At 41.2% G+C, this 15,558-nt stretch overlaps 1 protein-coding gene across 1 annotated transcript in view; it reads left to right on the forward strand.

The window, feature by feature from the left end:
* Window positions 1–15,339, forward strand: part of KIF11 (kinesin family member 11) — a gene marked incomplete at its 5' end in the record, with an annotated part of 29,203 nt that extends 13,864 nt beyond the window's left edge. The window contains 14 exons of the mRNA XM_081328590.1: window positions 172–267; window positions 451–539; window positions 2,179–2,266; window positions 3,011–3,199; window positions 5,651–5,858; window positions 6,012–6,184; window positions 7,896–8,018; window positions 9,041–9,199; window positions 10,803–10,942; window positions 12,193–12,472; window positions 12,862–13,084; window positions 13,266–13,420; window positions 13,605–13,718; window positions 15,080–15,339. Coding sequence (XP_081184716.1) covers window positions 172–267; window positions 451–539; window positions 2,179–2,266; window positions 3,011–3,199; window positions 5,651–5,858; window positions 6,012–6,184; window positions 7,896–8,018; window positions 9,041–9,199; window positions 10,803–10,942; window positions 12,193–12,472; window positions 12,862–13,084; window positions 13,266–13,420; window positions 13,605–13,718; window positions 15,080–15,205 — 2,163 coding nt within the window. The 3' untranslated portion in view covers window positions 15,206–15,339. The remainder of the gene's footprint in view (window positions 1–171; window positions 268–450; window positions 540–2,178; window positions 2,267–3,010; window positions 3,200–5,650; window positions 5,859–6,011; window positions 6,185–7,895; window positions 8,019–9,040; window positions 9,200–10,802; window positions 10,943–12,192; window positions 12,473–12,861; window positions 13,085–13,265; window positions 13,421–13,604; window positions 13,719–15,079) is intronic.
* Between the last annotated feature and the right edge of the window lie 219 nt (window positions 15,340–15,558).

Genomic DNA, 15,558 nt, shown 5'->3' on the forward strand with positions numbered 1-15,558 from the left:
CAAAATATTTCTAGAGTGGTCCTCCTTGTATTTTTCAACAATTCTTTTTTTTAATGTAGAAGTGGTTACAAAAAGATGATTTGCTTAGCATTTTTTAGTTTTATTTTAAAAGTATCTAAATTTAAATTTATTTAAATTTATTTTTAATTTATTTTGTCTTTTGTACCACAGGAAACTCTGAGTACTCTAGAATATGCCCACAGGGCAAAGAATATCATGAATAAACCTGAAGTGAATCAGAAACTCACAAAACGGGCACTCATTAAGGTTCAGTACCTCTTCATTAAGTATAAATGCTTTTAAAATTTTCCCTGCTGTGTTGCAGTGTGAATCCATGATAGTAGATTGGAGTTTTTTAACTGGCTAGGCCAAAAATATAAGTTTATGAGATTTATGGATTCCAGATGCTTCAGAAGATACATTCCAGCATTGTGCTGATATTTTTCACAGGAGTATACCGAAGAGATTGAACGCTTAAAACGAGATCTTACTGCAGTACGAGAGAAAAATGGCGTCTATATTTCTCTGGAAAATTATGAGTGAGTACTTGGCTCTCCACAAAGACTGACAGCTTAGGGCAAACATGACCTCATGTTTTTATCAATGTTATAAAAAAAAAAGCGCCATCTCTCTCCAGTCAGGCAGGATCATGTACTGTTGTGTTTCCTGACAGAATGTAGGTAGAGTGTAATTTGTAGAATGTGATAGAGCAACAGGATGCAGCTCAAACATCACACATGAGCAATCCTAGCTAGCATTTCTTATCAAAAAACCTTGAATGATGCTAATCAGCAGAGCAAAAAAGGATTGGGTCGAGCACCACTTTCAGAAGAGTAGAGCAACGTTCCATTATGACCAGATTTCTAAAAGTAATTCCCTCAGAAACAGGCTTCTGTGGTGTGTTGGCTATTGAGAAATGAGCTTCTAACATTTTGGAGGAAAACCCTGAGGTATATTGAAATACGGCATATATATTTTTTGAAAGAGGGAAAGCCCCAGTCATAGGTCATTGTGAATTAAGATACTTGGTGGCTATAGAACACTGAATATTATTTGGAAAAGAAAGGAATCTGAGGGGTTAAGATGTAATGCAATTCCCCAGAGCATAGCTCTATACCAGGGGTCAGCAACCTGAAACAGTGAAAGAGCCACTCGGAACCGGTTCCCTCACAAAAGGAAAAACTGGGAGCCGCAAAAAATGTGTTCGCATGCGCAGAACAGGGTTTGACTGAAGAGTGGAGCCAAGGTGAGATATGCACCTACCCTGCATATTTGAATTGATTGGTTGAACTTTTTTAGTCCCACTTTTTTGTTTTTTTTTTGGACTGCACATGGCAGAGGACTGGGAGCCGCAGGAGACGGCTGAAAGAGCCACATGCGGCTCTGGAGCCGTGGGTTGCAGACCTGTGCTCTATACCAAGCTAATTGAATTTTAAACCTTTTGGATGTCCAGATAAAAATCCGAATATATACTACCTGGTCCCACTTATTCCCTCTTTAATGAGCCAAGGTGAGGAGCAACAAAATAAGGTTTTAAACATGGTCACTCAGAGTCAGAAGGGAAGTGACAACATGATTGGATAAAATCTTAATATATGGAGAAGGAAAAAAATATCTGGATGAAGGAATGTGGCAGCATGAAAAATTATAGAAAGTTGAACACAACTGGAACAAAGGATAGAAATGGAGGAATAAGTTGACTCATAAGTCTTGGTTCAAAGCATCTTCAAGGAAGATATAACTGATATGCTACAAGTTTTATCAGTTATACTGAATAGAAAATGCCCCTTTATGGAAGTCCTGGTATACCTAAAACAGAACACAGCTCCTAGCTCAATTGCTAGATAAGTTATAGGATCATTTACACTTGCGTAATCTCATTGACTATAGTGTAAGTGGTCTATTCTGTTTATTGTGAGCTGCTTTTAGATTTTTAATGAGCAACGCCTAATGTTTTAAATAAACAGCAATAAGATAAATGTATAGTTCAGGCAGAAATGACTATCAGTAGTTAGCAATATGAGGAACTTCAAGCATGATGCTTGAAAAATAAGAGCACAATCTAGTGATAGGAAAGGAACAGTTATATTTCTCCTATTTGCTCTTAAAGTTATCTCATTGCTTAGCCTGGAATTAATAAGACTACATCACTGTTAACATTAGCTAACTTTTTTTTAGGGCTCTTCATGGCAAAATGACAATTCAGGAAGAGCAAATTGCAGATTACACTGAGAAAATCACAGCCATGGAGGAAGAATTGCAAAAAGTAAGTGGACCCAGTACATTTTCCTTATCTTTTGGGATGTTTCTCCGATGGTTAGGAAGCTCTAGCGTGCTCATCTTTTCACAAAAATCTGTAGTGGTTTTTCTTTCACAAGAGCCAGTAATTTAGCCATCATTTCCAGTTCTGTCACCTTACTAAATGTTCCTCAATAGTAGGTATCACATGGTCTTTCCAGTGCTGAGCATACAGTCACCGTTATATATAGAAGTAAAATGCCGTGTACTTTTTTTTCCAGCACTTTACCCATTAAGGCCTAGCATTAACTCTCTGGTCTGAACTGTATATTAATTTTCAAGATTATTTGAATTAAATTATTAATTTCAGTCCAATATTACTTAGCTTTTTTTTTGTAGGCCCACCAGTTTGAAAGTCATTACCAAGTAGAAACAATACAGTTACAGTAATATGAGATGGGGTGGAAATCAAGCTGGAACTTTGATTCGATCAGCTGTAATACCTTAAAAAAACATGTCAGCAGTCAGAAAAACTACTTAGAAAAGCATTTTACTTACACACATGTGTGCACACACCTACATATGTAGGTGTGTATTGTATATATGAAGGTGCTCCTGAATGAGCCACGTGAGTTTTTGTCAAATTTTTGCTGCACAGTCAGCAAAAAGGAAGAGCTAGAATCACACAGAAGCCCTTAGAGGCCATATCTGGGCTGCAGGTGACCTGTCCTTACCTTCGTTATCTTTATGAGTATATGTTGTCTTGATGCAGGTTACCGAGTTATTTACTGTTCAAAAAGATGAAATGGAAAAGTGCCAGGCAAACCTACAAGCCAGGGAAATGGAACTGGAAGTTACTCAGAAAGACCTGGAAGTCACCAAGGTTCTTCTTGCTGAAGAAGAATATGTGGCCTCGGCTTTAGAGAGCTCAGAAGAAAAACTTCATGGCACTGCTACCGAGGTCAGACAATGTGACATGCTGGTATTGTTTTTTAAAAATAGATTGCTTCCTTGTTGTTGTTAGCAGCGAAGTCGTGTCCGACCCATCGCGACCCCATGGACAACGTTCCTCCAGGCCTTCCTGACCTCTACCATCTTCTGGAGTCTGGATTGCTTGCTAGATTAAGACAATTGTATTTTAAATGGTGAAAGATAGACCATTTCAGAGCTTCAGTAGCTCTTACAGTTCTGAAAGAATATTGGACTTTTGCTGTCATTCTTGATGAACGATGTGTGCATTTTGTGGATGCTTTTTCAGTTAATAGTCTGTCGGGCCACAGCCGCTTGGCCACCGGGCTGCGTGAAGGGATGGCCACTCACCCCCACACACTTGCGCTACCACACTGGCAGTAGCACTGCCCCACCCACAAGCATCCCACTGGCGCTAGCACCACCCCGAGCATCCCACCAGTGCTAGCGCTGTCCCATTTGCAGTGCTCATGCCCGCCAGCCCTGTTTGCATGTGCGCATGCGCTCACGTGCAGCCGTTTGCGTGTGCACATGCGCTCATGAGCGGCCCATTTGTGCATGCACGTAGCGGTGCCTGCCTCCCTTTCCGGGCCGCCAAATCAAAAAGTTTGGAGACCTCTGGTCTGAAAAAAGGGTCCCCAACTCCGGGCCGCAGCCCAGTACTGGGCCGTGGCCTGTTGGGAACCAGGCTGCACAAGCAGCGGGCAAGTGTGTGAAGCTTGATTTGTACAAGTGGCAGGCACATGAAACCCAGCTACTGCTACTGGTTCATGGAGCAAGAAAGGTTGGGGACTGATGGTCTAAAAAGACTGAAGCCAAAAGAGGCAAAATTTGGAAAGAACATTTCTCAGTGGATTTTGCAGGAAAACCATTGAGAAGTATAGTCTTTTTTTATTGCTACCTGTTTGGTCAAGGAACACATTTCTATGTAAGCGATTAAACCTTTAGTTCATGTTGTGGTCCTTCATAAACTGTTTTCCTAATTTTTGTGACAACAGCTGATTTTTAACTATACCAGGGGTCTGGAACCTTGGTTCTTTTATGACTTGTGGATTTCAATATCCAGAATTCCTGAACCAGCCATGTTGACTCAGGAATTTTGGGAGTTGAAGTTCACAAGTCATAAAAGAGCCAAGGTTCCCTACCCCTGAACTATATCATTAATACCATAGTGTCTTTTATCCTGAAATACAATATCAAAGCAATGTTCGCAAAGGAACTTGAGAAGATAATAGCATATAAAGCCCTGCAAATAGAAATAGACTATGACAATAGAAAGCAGAGGTAGTCCCAATAGTAATGTGCATCTTGGGTGTATTCCCAAAACAATTAGAGGAACAGTTGAACACAATCGGCATTGACAAATTCCCCATCAGTCAATTGCAAAAGGCAGCTTTACTCAGAATAGCTTGCATTCTGCAACGATACCTGTAATACAAGGGTGTCAAACTGCCAGCCCGCAGGCCAGATGCATCATAGCAAAACCACACCCACCCCATTGCTGGCGATGGCAAAAAAGTCACGATACTTCACGACACGTCTCATGACGTTGCGAGTTTGACAACCCTCCTCTAACACCATAAAACATCAAAATGTTCCTATCCCAGAACCTTGGAAAGGACTCAATAGGTGGATAAAAATGCCAAATCCAGTCTGAACATCTGGCTGACTATGCGACAAACCACATTTTCCATCGTTTCCCTAATTTTAATTCCAAATCTTGTTTTGTCTCACTTTGTCAGCACTTTGAGTGTAACTTAGTGATAGCAAAGCTACTCATAAGTTTCATTTTGTGATTAAAATCCATTCATAAATCTAGATTATTCCTTATTAATAAATTTGTAAGTCTAGGTAATTGATAAGCATGCAAATCTTTCAGTGTGGTTGCTTAACTGATTTTGTTTTCAACCATACATAATTAATACTGTTATCCTGTCTTGTAGGGTAGCAATCTCTCCAAAGCCAGATAGTCATTAAATACTGTATATAACTATTTGTTATATATTTAAAAATAACTATTTTTAGAACAAAGAAACTTACTGTATAGGATCTATTCCATATAGCTTTTTCTCCAGGAATCCTCATTATGTGGTTTACAAAATGGCTTTTGGGTTGGAGGTAGAAAAGCTCAACTGAGCAGCCTTCTAAGATTTCTATTAAGTCTGGACCCTCAGTTGTGTGGCCAGTTAGATTATGGATTCTATATTCACATGTGATCAAGTTGTTTAGCTTATTCAGATCCAGATACTTTATGAGCAGACACTGAGGTCAGTAATACTTTACCTCTTTAATTCTGCACAGCAGTAAAGCATAAATATTTAATAAGGTAGTTATGTAACTCCCTTTCTTAGTCTACACTTGGAAATGTAATGGAGAACATTTTGTGTGTGTGTGAGAGAGAGAGGTGATATTTGAAGACTATCAATCTTTTTTTCTGCCTTAGCTGCTTACTACAGTTAAAGAAACTACCAATGATGTGTCCGGTTTGCATGCAAAATTAGATCGGAAGAAAGCAGTTGAGCAGCATAATGTGGAAGCTCAAAAGACATTTATGGATCACATGAATATACTCTTCGACAAAATCCAGAACTCTGTGAAAAAGAACTATCGGAATCAGCAGGTGATGCTGGACTCTTACACCTCCTCAGTTAGTAAGTGTTTCTATTCAACTTTACATGGCAATAAAGTTAACACCCACCTGGCATGCCAAAACCTGGATTCAGACTCGTTTGAGAAATCAAAACCGTTACTAGTAAGGGGGAACTGGGTTAAATTGTTATAACTCATCTTTTTTTTCTTGCTAGATGATCTTCTGTCCACCAGTTTTTCAGCATTTGGAGTTACCGCAGCAGCTATAGATGCAGCATTCACTTCAGTAAAGGAAATGGTTTCTGCTGAAGTGTCCCTAGCTGCTGAAAAAATGCTGAATCAGGACTCACTGACCTCCAAAAGTAAAAATGACCTGCAGAAAATGATCGTAAGTACAAGTGACATAAAGTAGAATAATGTTTTGGTTATTTGCTGTTAAAAGTATAAGCCTGAAACAAAAGAGGGAGCCGATTGCCCAGAGCTGGAGGTTCTATGTGGTTTTCAAATGAGGCAAGATGTAGACATTATGACTACTGTAAGACAGATTTTGGTACAGCCTTCCTTCATCCAGGGTCATGAGCATAAAAGCTAGGAAATTTGATGATTAGACACTTGGGGCAAGTTCCTACCCTGTTTCCCAAAAAGTAAGTCCTGCCCCCCAAAATAAGCCCTAGCTTGATTTTGGGGGGTGGGCCCAATACAGTGATGGCGAACCTTTTAGAGACTGAATGCCCAAACCAACCCAAAACCCACTTATTTATCGCTGGGTGGGTGTGGTTGTGGTCATGGCAGATTGGGTGGGTGTGGCCAAGGTGGGTGTGGTCACCTCAATATTGTTCGTGGGGAGGGATGGAGGAGATCCAGGGGGTCTCTGGCAGGCAGGACGGTAGGCAGGAGGCTCGTCCTGCGGGGTGAGGCAAGGCAGGGCGGGGGTGCCATTGCCATGGGGTAAGGCAAGGGCCAGGGCGGCTGCTGCCTGACACCATCAGCCCCCACACACAGAGGCCAGCGAGCGCATGGGGGCTGATGGTGTCCGTCAGCAGCCAGAGCCTGACGGCCCCTTGACCGGTGCATTCTGGGTCTTCGCAGCCCGCCACCAGCAGTTCAAAGAAGCCGCCTCTGAGCTAGATGGCCGGTTGACAGCTGAGGAGGCGATGCAGTCGGCCATGCCTATGAAAAGAAAAGCATGCAAGGCTAGGAGGGACGGGACGAGGGAAACCAGCCGTGCCAGGATGCATCCGGCCACGTGGGACCTCGGTGACCTAGAGGGCAGCTGCTTGAAGAGGGACAGTTGCCATCTCCGGGGCATGGCGAGCGTGCCCACAGAGAGGGCTCTGAGTGCCGCCTCTGGCACGCATGCCATAGGTTCGCTACCACTGGCTTAATATAAGCCTTATCCCCAAAATAAGCTGTAGTTTTGTGGCAAAGCACATGCCTAAAAAGCCCAGGGGGGGTGCAGCTGCCCTATATGCCCCACACCTACTTATCAGGCCTCCCATGAATCAACACCTGTCTCTCCTTGCTAGTCCACTTGTTCTGTGGCGTCCCCCAGCCTGCATTTCGCAGTCAGAGGCCTTCCGGAAAGGCCTCTGACAGCGAAATGTAGTCCAGAGCTGCAGAATGAAGCTGCTCCTTTGGCCACAGAAGAAGTGGGCTGGTTGGGAGGGGCTGTCAGTACTGACACCATGAGGTGAGTGGAAAAGACACCCCTGAAAATAAGACCTGGTGCATATTTTGGAGGCAAAAAAAAAAAGGGACCGGGCCTTTTTTCGGGGAAACACGGTATGTTATATAGCAGAATGCAAATAAGGATGGTAGTGGAACGCAGTGCTACAGAAGGAACAGAAAATTGTGTATTTGGCATATCTGTCCTCCATGAAGATTTATTAGGGGCCACGTCAGCCCTTGGGAAAGCATCTTACATTGGAGGAAGCTTGGCACCAAATTGATCTTACTGATTCCTAAAGTGTGAGAAATAATTTGGCTAATTTGGAGGAGTTCTAATGTCTTTAGCCTTTCCGCAATTCTCTTTTCTGATTGGGTCTCAAATGTTTTCTTCGTTGGAAGCAATGAGTTCACTACCTTGTCTGCTCTCCTAGGAGGAACACGCATCTGGACTGGACAAGGCATTAAGTAGCCTGACTCCTGTGGTACAACTAGTGCTGAGTATAAACTCTCAGCTGCAGGAACACGTCAAGAAAAATTCATCCTTGGCAGAAATGGTAATAAGCATACCTTGAAGTACTATAATTGTTGAATGCTAGCGCAAGGATTAGGAACCTTTAGCCCAGTGCTTCTCAACCCTGGAAACTTGTAAGACGTGTGGACTTCAAACTTTTTAAGACGTGTGGGTAATTCTGGGAGTTGAAGCCCACACGTCTTAAAAAGTTCCTAAAGTTGAAAAACAACAACAACACTGCTTTAGCCTTTCGACCTAATCCAATCCATGAGAACAAACACCAAGCTGCCAGAGCCTTCATTTGGGCTCTCTTCCTCCCCCTTGCAAGGTAAACCACTTCATTTGTAGTCCAGTTTCATGCTTTGTCCCCTTGGGGAAGGCACTGAACAGACAGTTGTCAAGAGCCATGGAGCTTAGAGGTGGTTAAGATGGGAGTTCTTAAGAACTCCAGAACTTAAGATGCAGTGTGCTTGTATTTGGAGAAACCACCGGGTCATTGATGATGGTATAAATAGAGCTCTTCCATTTGCTGACAGGGAAAGCCAAGGAACATTGCCTATTTTCTCCTGCAGGCAAAACGTTTTCTCCTGCATGAACACTTTTATAAACAGGCAGTGCTTTTGAAATGGGCTATCCCTGCCCTATCGATCTCTTGAGCATCTGGATGTTGGATCCTCTTGCCCAACTGATATTTCCAGATCATCTGGATAGTTTCAGATTGAAGGAGACTGAAATGTCTCATTGCTGCTCGTGGGTATTTGGCAGGAGGACAAGTGGTAAAACATTGCGAAATCACAACACAAACCCTGGAGTCTGTTATGGTGTTGCCATGCACGTCTTGACATGTTTTCATTATCATGGATAGAGCATGGTGAGTTCTATTTGTTTAGGTAGGACCGCAGGTGACGCCTATGGTTCCACCTAAATGAATAGAACCTGCTATGTTTGTTTCTTTAAAAAAAAATTCAACACATATACACATACCACACTAGTATTATTTAGAAAAAGCCAATAAATATTAATGTGCCTTTGAAAACTGATGTGATCTCTTTTTCTGATTGAAAGATTACAGGCTATAAAGAAGAACTGGCTACCTTCTTCCATGATCATTCTCTTGCTTTGAGTAAACTACACGAAGACAGTTCCCAAATGTTTTCTGAGCTTCAGAATAATTTTGACAGCTTGCAAGAACAAGTCAAACTGACCAAGATGGCACAGAAAACGGTATTTTTTCCATTTGTAGGACAGGAATGATCAAGCCAGTGTCCATAGGAGGTCCATAGTGCACTAGAATACAGTAGAAGTGAGGTAGTTTTTGCTATGCTATTTAAGGAACCCTGCTAGGTTCTGCTGGCTATTGTGCCTTTCTCCATCCTGATGATGATTATGGTCCAGTGTGGCCTTCTTAAGAGACAGGTAACCAGTTTTCTGGACTTCTGCTGCTGTTATGCAATTGTACTTGAAAGTAATTGGAGGACAGCGAGTTCCCTACCCGTGTCCCTGTGGCTCTTTGAAATTTTATATTTCTGTTTCCACTACCAGTACAAAAATTTGCTTGCCTGCAGGGTTATGGCAATGGTTCCCAAAGTATACAGTGTACATCAGGGGTCCTCAACCTATGGGCCGTGGCCCACTACTGGGCTGTGGCCTTATGGCCAGCAGGCTGTGGAAATGGCTGACTGGTGCGCGCAAGCGTGCACGCTCACTCCCTGCACTCGCACTAGCGCCCACGGCCCTGTGGGGGCATGAACAGGGTCACTAGCACTGGGCGGGTGTGCGCGGCCCATTCGTGCACAAATGGGGCCGCTAGCACCAGGGGGGATTGTACACGTGGCCTGTTTGCGCATGCGTGAACAGGGCTGCTAGTGTCACGCAGTGCCCATGCCGCTGTTTGCGTGCACGCATGCGTACACACCAATTTGAAAGCTGCTCTCCTTCCCTCCGGGCCGCGAGCCGAGAAAGGTTGAAGACCTCTGGTATACATAGTTCTGGTTGGCTCCATTTTGTGAATGTTCGGTTGTTTGTTTTGATTTTCCACTTATATTTTCTACTTCTGCTTCTTTTATTGTAAGGAGAATAATACAACCAAACAAAGAAGAATGGGAACATAGGTTAGCTTCATGTGTACAAATGCCTTCTAGTAATATGGATGCTAACATTGTTCATATTTCTTCTTAAAGTCACATATACATACCAAGTCAAATCCGTTCAAGTAAATGTGAATGTGTCATTTCATGTGCACATGTAGGAGTGAAGCGGGATTTGGCTTTACCTAAGAAGGGGAAAATGTGCTTCTTGAAAAAGGGCTAATCAGGATAAGCATTACTCTCTCTCTCTCTCTCTCTCTCTCTCTCTCTCTATATATATATATATATATATATATATATATATATATATATACTGTACATACATACATACATACACACACACACACACACACACACACACACACACACACACACACACATTTGTTTCATCCTTCATAGTAACTTGGCAGTGGGGTTGTGTTTGTCTACAAATTTCATTTTAGGTTATGAGTCTGCTTCTTCCAGGAAGCAGATTGGATAGAGAAAGTTGAGTTTTGCCCATATCTAGCAGACTCTTTCATCCCATTTATCTCCTGAAAGGTGGAATTTTTCCCCCCGAACTGTCTCTAAAAGAAAATATTCAGCTTTCTGAAGAGCTACTGTTCTATATTAAGTATTAACTGGAAAATGCCTCTGAAGCACATTTGAATAAATGTGAGCTTCCTGCATGCTTTCAAACTATTTTACTAGTACAGTTTTCCTCAGTAATATTTTTTTCAACTTTCCTTGATTCATACTAGGGTACAGCCCAACTTATTGCTTTGCTGCAAAATCAGCTAACCATGCTTGATCACCAAACTCAGCAGAACCTCAGCCAAATCCTAGAGAAAGGTGGAAGCCTAAAGAAGAATATTAATGACGTGCAAGAAAATATAATTGTGTAAGGAAGCTTTCTGACTTACTTCTTTTCTGAAGTACGTTTGAAGGATTATTGTAATATTCTGCAGTGCTTGAGATCGATCCCGATATTTCTTGGGCTAAAACTCTCGTATTTCTTATCATAGACTCTAGCATCCATGACTTCAGACTAAACCTGTATAATTGTCACGAATGAAGGCAAATAAACACGTCTCAGGATAATGATGCAAGATTGAATTTGAGTTGGTCACCAGGACCAGAGATTTACTCTTCCGGGCTTTCGGACTCGTGTCGGAGGAGCCCGTCTTCAGGGAACTTCTCTCTACTGGAATATGCGCTTTGGGCTGTTCTGTGAGTTGTGCTTATGTGGTGCCTTTCTATTGGCTGATGGGTGTGTTGATGGCTGGCGATTGGCCTTGGGCTCCTAAGTACTTGATAAGCTGGTGGTAAATTGGCACTCCTGTTAACTGACAAGGAGGCCCCTTTCCCAGGCTTCAGTCATTACCTTGAAGTCTGGGAAAGGGGCCTCCTTGTCAGTTAACAGGAGTGCCAATTTACCACCAGCTTATCAAGTACTTAGGAGCCCAGGGCCAATCGCCAGCCAACAACACACCAATCAGCCAATAAGAAGGCACCACATAAGCACAACTCACAGAACAGCCCAAAGCGCGTATTCCAGTAGAGAGAAGTTTCCTGAAGACGGGATCCTCCGGCATGAGCCCAAAGCTCGGCACGGTAAGTCTCTGGTCCCAGTGACTGACCCAAACCCAATCTCACATCTGTATAATTGTGTGGTCAACGTAGACATTTGGAAATGGGAGATTGAATTTGAATTTTATTTCGCTCGAAATGAGTCAAGTGAAATAAAATGGACTCTTTTGCTACTCCCCTTTATAGACTAATGTCAGTTTCAGGAACAACTTGCTACCCTTATGCATTGCGTGGTTTTGATCTCCATGTCAATAACACCTTGTGAGAAACAAAGGCAGGGGTGGAGATCTTTTTAAAAGAATATTTCAGGATGTTCAAGTTAAAGTAGGGCTTGTGTGCATTTGCTTTTAGCGTTTTTATTGAAAAAAAAATGGCAAATACTGTAGGCTCCCCACTTGTACTCCAAAACAATGCCATAGAGAGCTCTTCCAGAATGACTGGATGCTGTAATAAAATTCAGTGAAATTAGCAGTTTAGGCAAAGCATTGATTTGGCTGCTGTTTCAGTCTTAGCCTATATGATTAGTGCTTGAATAATCTGTGGCTAAATTCTTTTATTTAGGCAGACTATTGGCCTTGTCAACTCCACCACTTCCCAGCAGAACAAGATGATTCCAGTTCTGGATGACTTTTCCCAAGAGATCAGGCAGTCCAGCCACGATAATGTTAAGATGCTTCTGGAGTCAGGCAACCACGTTAAAAATCTGGGCCGTAGTTTGCGAAACACATGTAAAGAAACAACCAGCTGGGCTGAAACGGCAACTGCAGAGATAGACTCTGTACTTGATCAACAGAGAGCTTTTCTCTACCGCCAGAATGAACACCTACAAAACGTGTGCAAGGTAATTCTAAATCTTACAACCTGCTGACACTTAGATCATCAAAGACTTTTTAGACATAGAATTTTATGACAGCTATAGCCAGAGAGTCCTTGACTGGTGGCCATAATTGAACCCAAAATTTCCATTGCCAAGTGAGGCAGTTGTTAAGTAGGTTGTGCCTCATTTTACAAACTTCTTTGTCACAGTTGTTAAGTAAATCGCCGCAGTTCATGTTCTCCCACCCTCGAGCAGTCTCTTTTCTAGAAACGATGGTGGTTCACATGCTTGGGAAAGGACCATAAATTGTTGTATGTTGGATAATACAGTAAGGTCCATTCAGTCAAACCTGCAGTTTATAACCTTGAAGATCTGGTTTCTTGACATAGTACCTTAAGGTGTTTTGCTTCCAGGATGTCAGTGACAACTGTAATGCATCAGAAGCCAAAGTGACAGACCAGGTGAAGACACAAAAAGAGGCTGAAGATGTCATCCACAGGAGGCTTCTTGACCACTTGCAGAATGATCGGGATGTGCTTGCCGAACGGAAAGACCTGCTCCTTAAAGAAGCAGAGGATGGTTTAACTCAAATTAATGGCTTCCTGACTGAGGAACTTAAAACGGATCTCCCAACAGGTATTTGGAGAGGAAAAATGAGCTCTGCAGACTTTAGAGGGAGCCCCCCCCCCCCAAAAAAAAAGAGTAAGAGCTATCTAAAATCAGGTTTTTAAATCCAATAAGAAAAAGGTGGCTTTGTTGTCCTAGGTTGCTGTAGTGCACTGCGCTTATTGTCTCTTAAATGGATCTTTTTCTAAAGGAAATACCCCACAGCGGAAGGACTACTGTTACCCAGTAGCAGTGGTGAAAACAGAACCTCGTGATCTCTTGCTTGAAAAATTAAGGCAAAAGCAGATGAAGCTGACAGCTACTCTAAAGGCTGCTGAAGCCATGAAAACTGGTGCCTTGGATGAGGTAACTACAGATAGTAAGGGGTGGAGAAATAGCTTGCTTCTCCCAAAGGGTGGTGCTTAAACTGCTAAATTGCTGCAGAGTGAAGTAACTGGGCAGAGGATTGCTCCTGCTCCATTGTGTATTTAACTTGTAGAAATGGTTTGTCCACACTACCACAACTGGCTTAACTCTTGTCTGTCCCAAGGATTCTTTGATGGACGAAGAAGGAATGAGAGAAACTAATGAGAGCCTTTGCAGTGAAAAATCCTACTTGGAGACTAGTTTGTGTATTCAGACTAATGGTGTGCCCTTCTTCCAGGTAATTTATGTATTTTTGTGTTGACTTGATCAGGAGATGTATATTTATCCAATAATTTTATTAAGATTTATACGGAGAAAATTAACAAAGAACCTAATACAAGAATGTGTTTTTTTAAAATAATAATAATAAAGTGTAGAAAGGAAACATCCCCAAAAATGGTAAGAAAAGAAAAATTACCCCAAAATCTGCAGTAAGATAATATTCAACATTAACAATTTATTGATGTCTCTTAAATTACAACCAAATCTTAATTCTGTGCCTCACCCCATTTTCTATAAACTCATCTCTAAATCTTTAGGTCTCCTTATTGATTAATAAAGATCCAAACAAAACTAATAGAAATACCTGCCAGTATATTATAAGTATATAATCTTCCTTTCCATTTAGTCTAACTCTCCTTATCCCTCTCTTAATAATTAAACGTTAACAAAAGTAGTAATAAAAATTGAAAGCTATTATCTGCAATGATAACCTCTTATTTAGATATCAAAAAAGGGAAATTTAAATATTACAAGTTCATCCACTACACCACTGAACATTTCAAAAAGAGAAATAATCCAATCCAGATGATCATCAAACATCATCAAAGATAGCAACTCATCATTTTACCACAGTCATATAAATCGATTTTATAGCTTTTTTCCTTCTTCCTCTCAGCCATGCTTAAATCTCTTGGATAAAATTCTGGTTTCTTCTGCTTTCTTTGCTCTTCTCTTGAAGTTCTTACCACCTTGATCTAAGACTGTTGGTACTTTCCATGAAGTAACTCCAGTAAATGTCTTTTATTTCAATTTAAAAGGATTGTTCACCTCATTGTTTGGTTACATTATTTGTACGTCTTTTTTGATTTGTAACTGATTATTCAATTCCACTTTTAGATCTGGTATTTTCATCTCTTTCTTGTAGGTTGTAATTTTTAAGTCCACCTCCAAGTCCATTTTTAGCTGTCTTCAAAGGAGATTGTTCATCATCTTAACATTTTCCAGTAAACGGTTAAAAAGCTCACTTTTCACGCCCAGAGATCACGTCTTCTTTAAAGTAGCCACATCATGTGCTTTGCTAATTGACCCTTCAAAGATGTTTTGCACCAAAATGTAAATAAAATAGAATTTTCCCAAACGAGAAGATCTTTCTAATTACACTGGACAATTTTTTTTTCAGAAGTTTTGCTTACTGAAAAACTTTTGGTGATAAGTTGTTTAGATATTTTCATACGCCGGAGAGTATTTCTGTTTGCCAGTAAACTGTCTGAGGCAATGTATTGCCAAACTGATGACACAACTATAAAATAGAACTGATATAAAGCTTTCCCAGCAGTAAAAATAATAAATAATAACGCAAGCTCTTTAACTTTACAGCATAAAAGAAGTGTCATAAAGGATAAAGAGAACAAATCAGCATTCTTCCTGGAAAAGGCCAAGGAGGAGGATTCAGCAACTCCATCTGTTTCAAAGTCAAAATATCCATTAAGAGTCCTCAACTAAGAATGTACAATATCTCGCTTTCTATTTCTTTCCATCCTTGCAAGCTTTATCACCCTAATAGCTTGCAAAGTTTATGCACATGGCTTTGTAGTCAATGTCCCAGATTTGCTTAGGTAGAGATCTCATCAACACAGGATGCCTTTTATAAAATGTAATTTGCTTGATTTTTGTGTTTTGCAGATTTTGAAATGTAATAAAGAAAAACTAACATTATTTAGTAGTCTTGGCTTTATTTTTCTTTTGTAAGATCAGTTAACACCCAGAGCTGGGATAGGAGCAGAGATCTTTTAAACGTGTCTGATATATCTGGCTTACTTGTAGTAACTGTAAAAATAAAAACTTTATAAAGTAGT

This window comes from Vipera berus (assembly GCF_964194415.1).
Source record: "Vipera berus genome assembly, chromosome: 5".
NCBI classification, from domain to species: Eukaryota; Metazoa; Chordata; class Lepidosauria; order Squamata; family Viperidae; genus Vipera; species Vipera berus.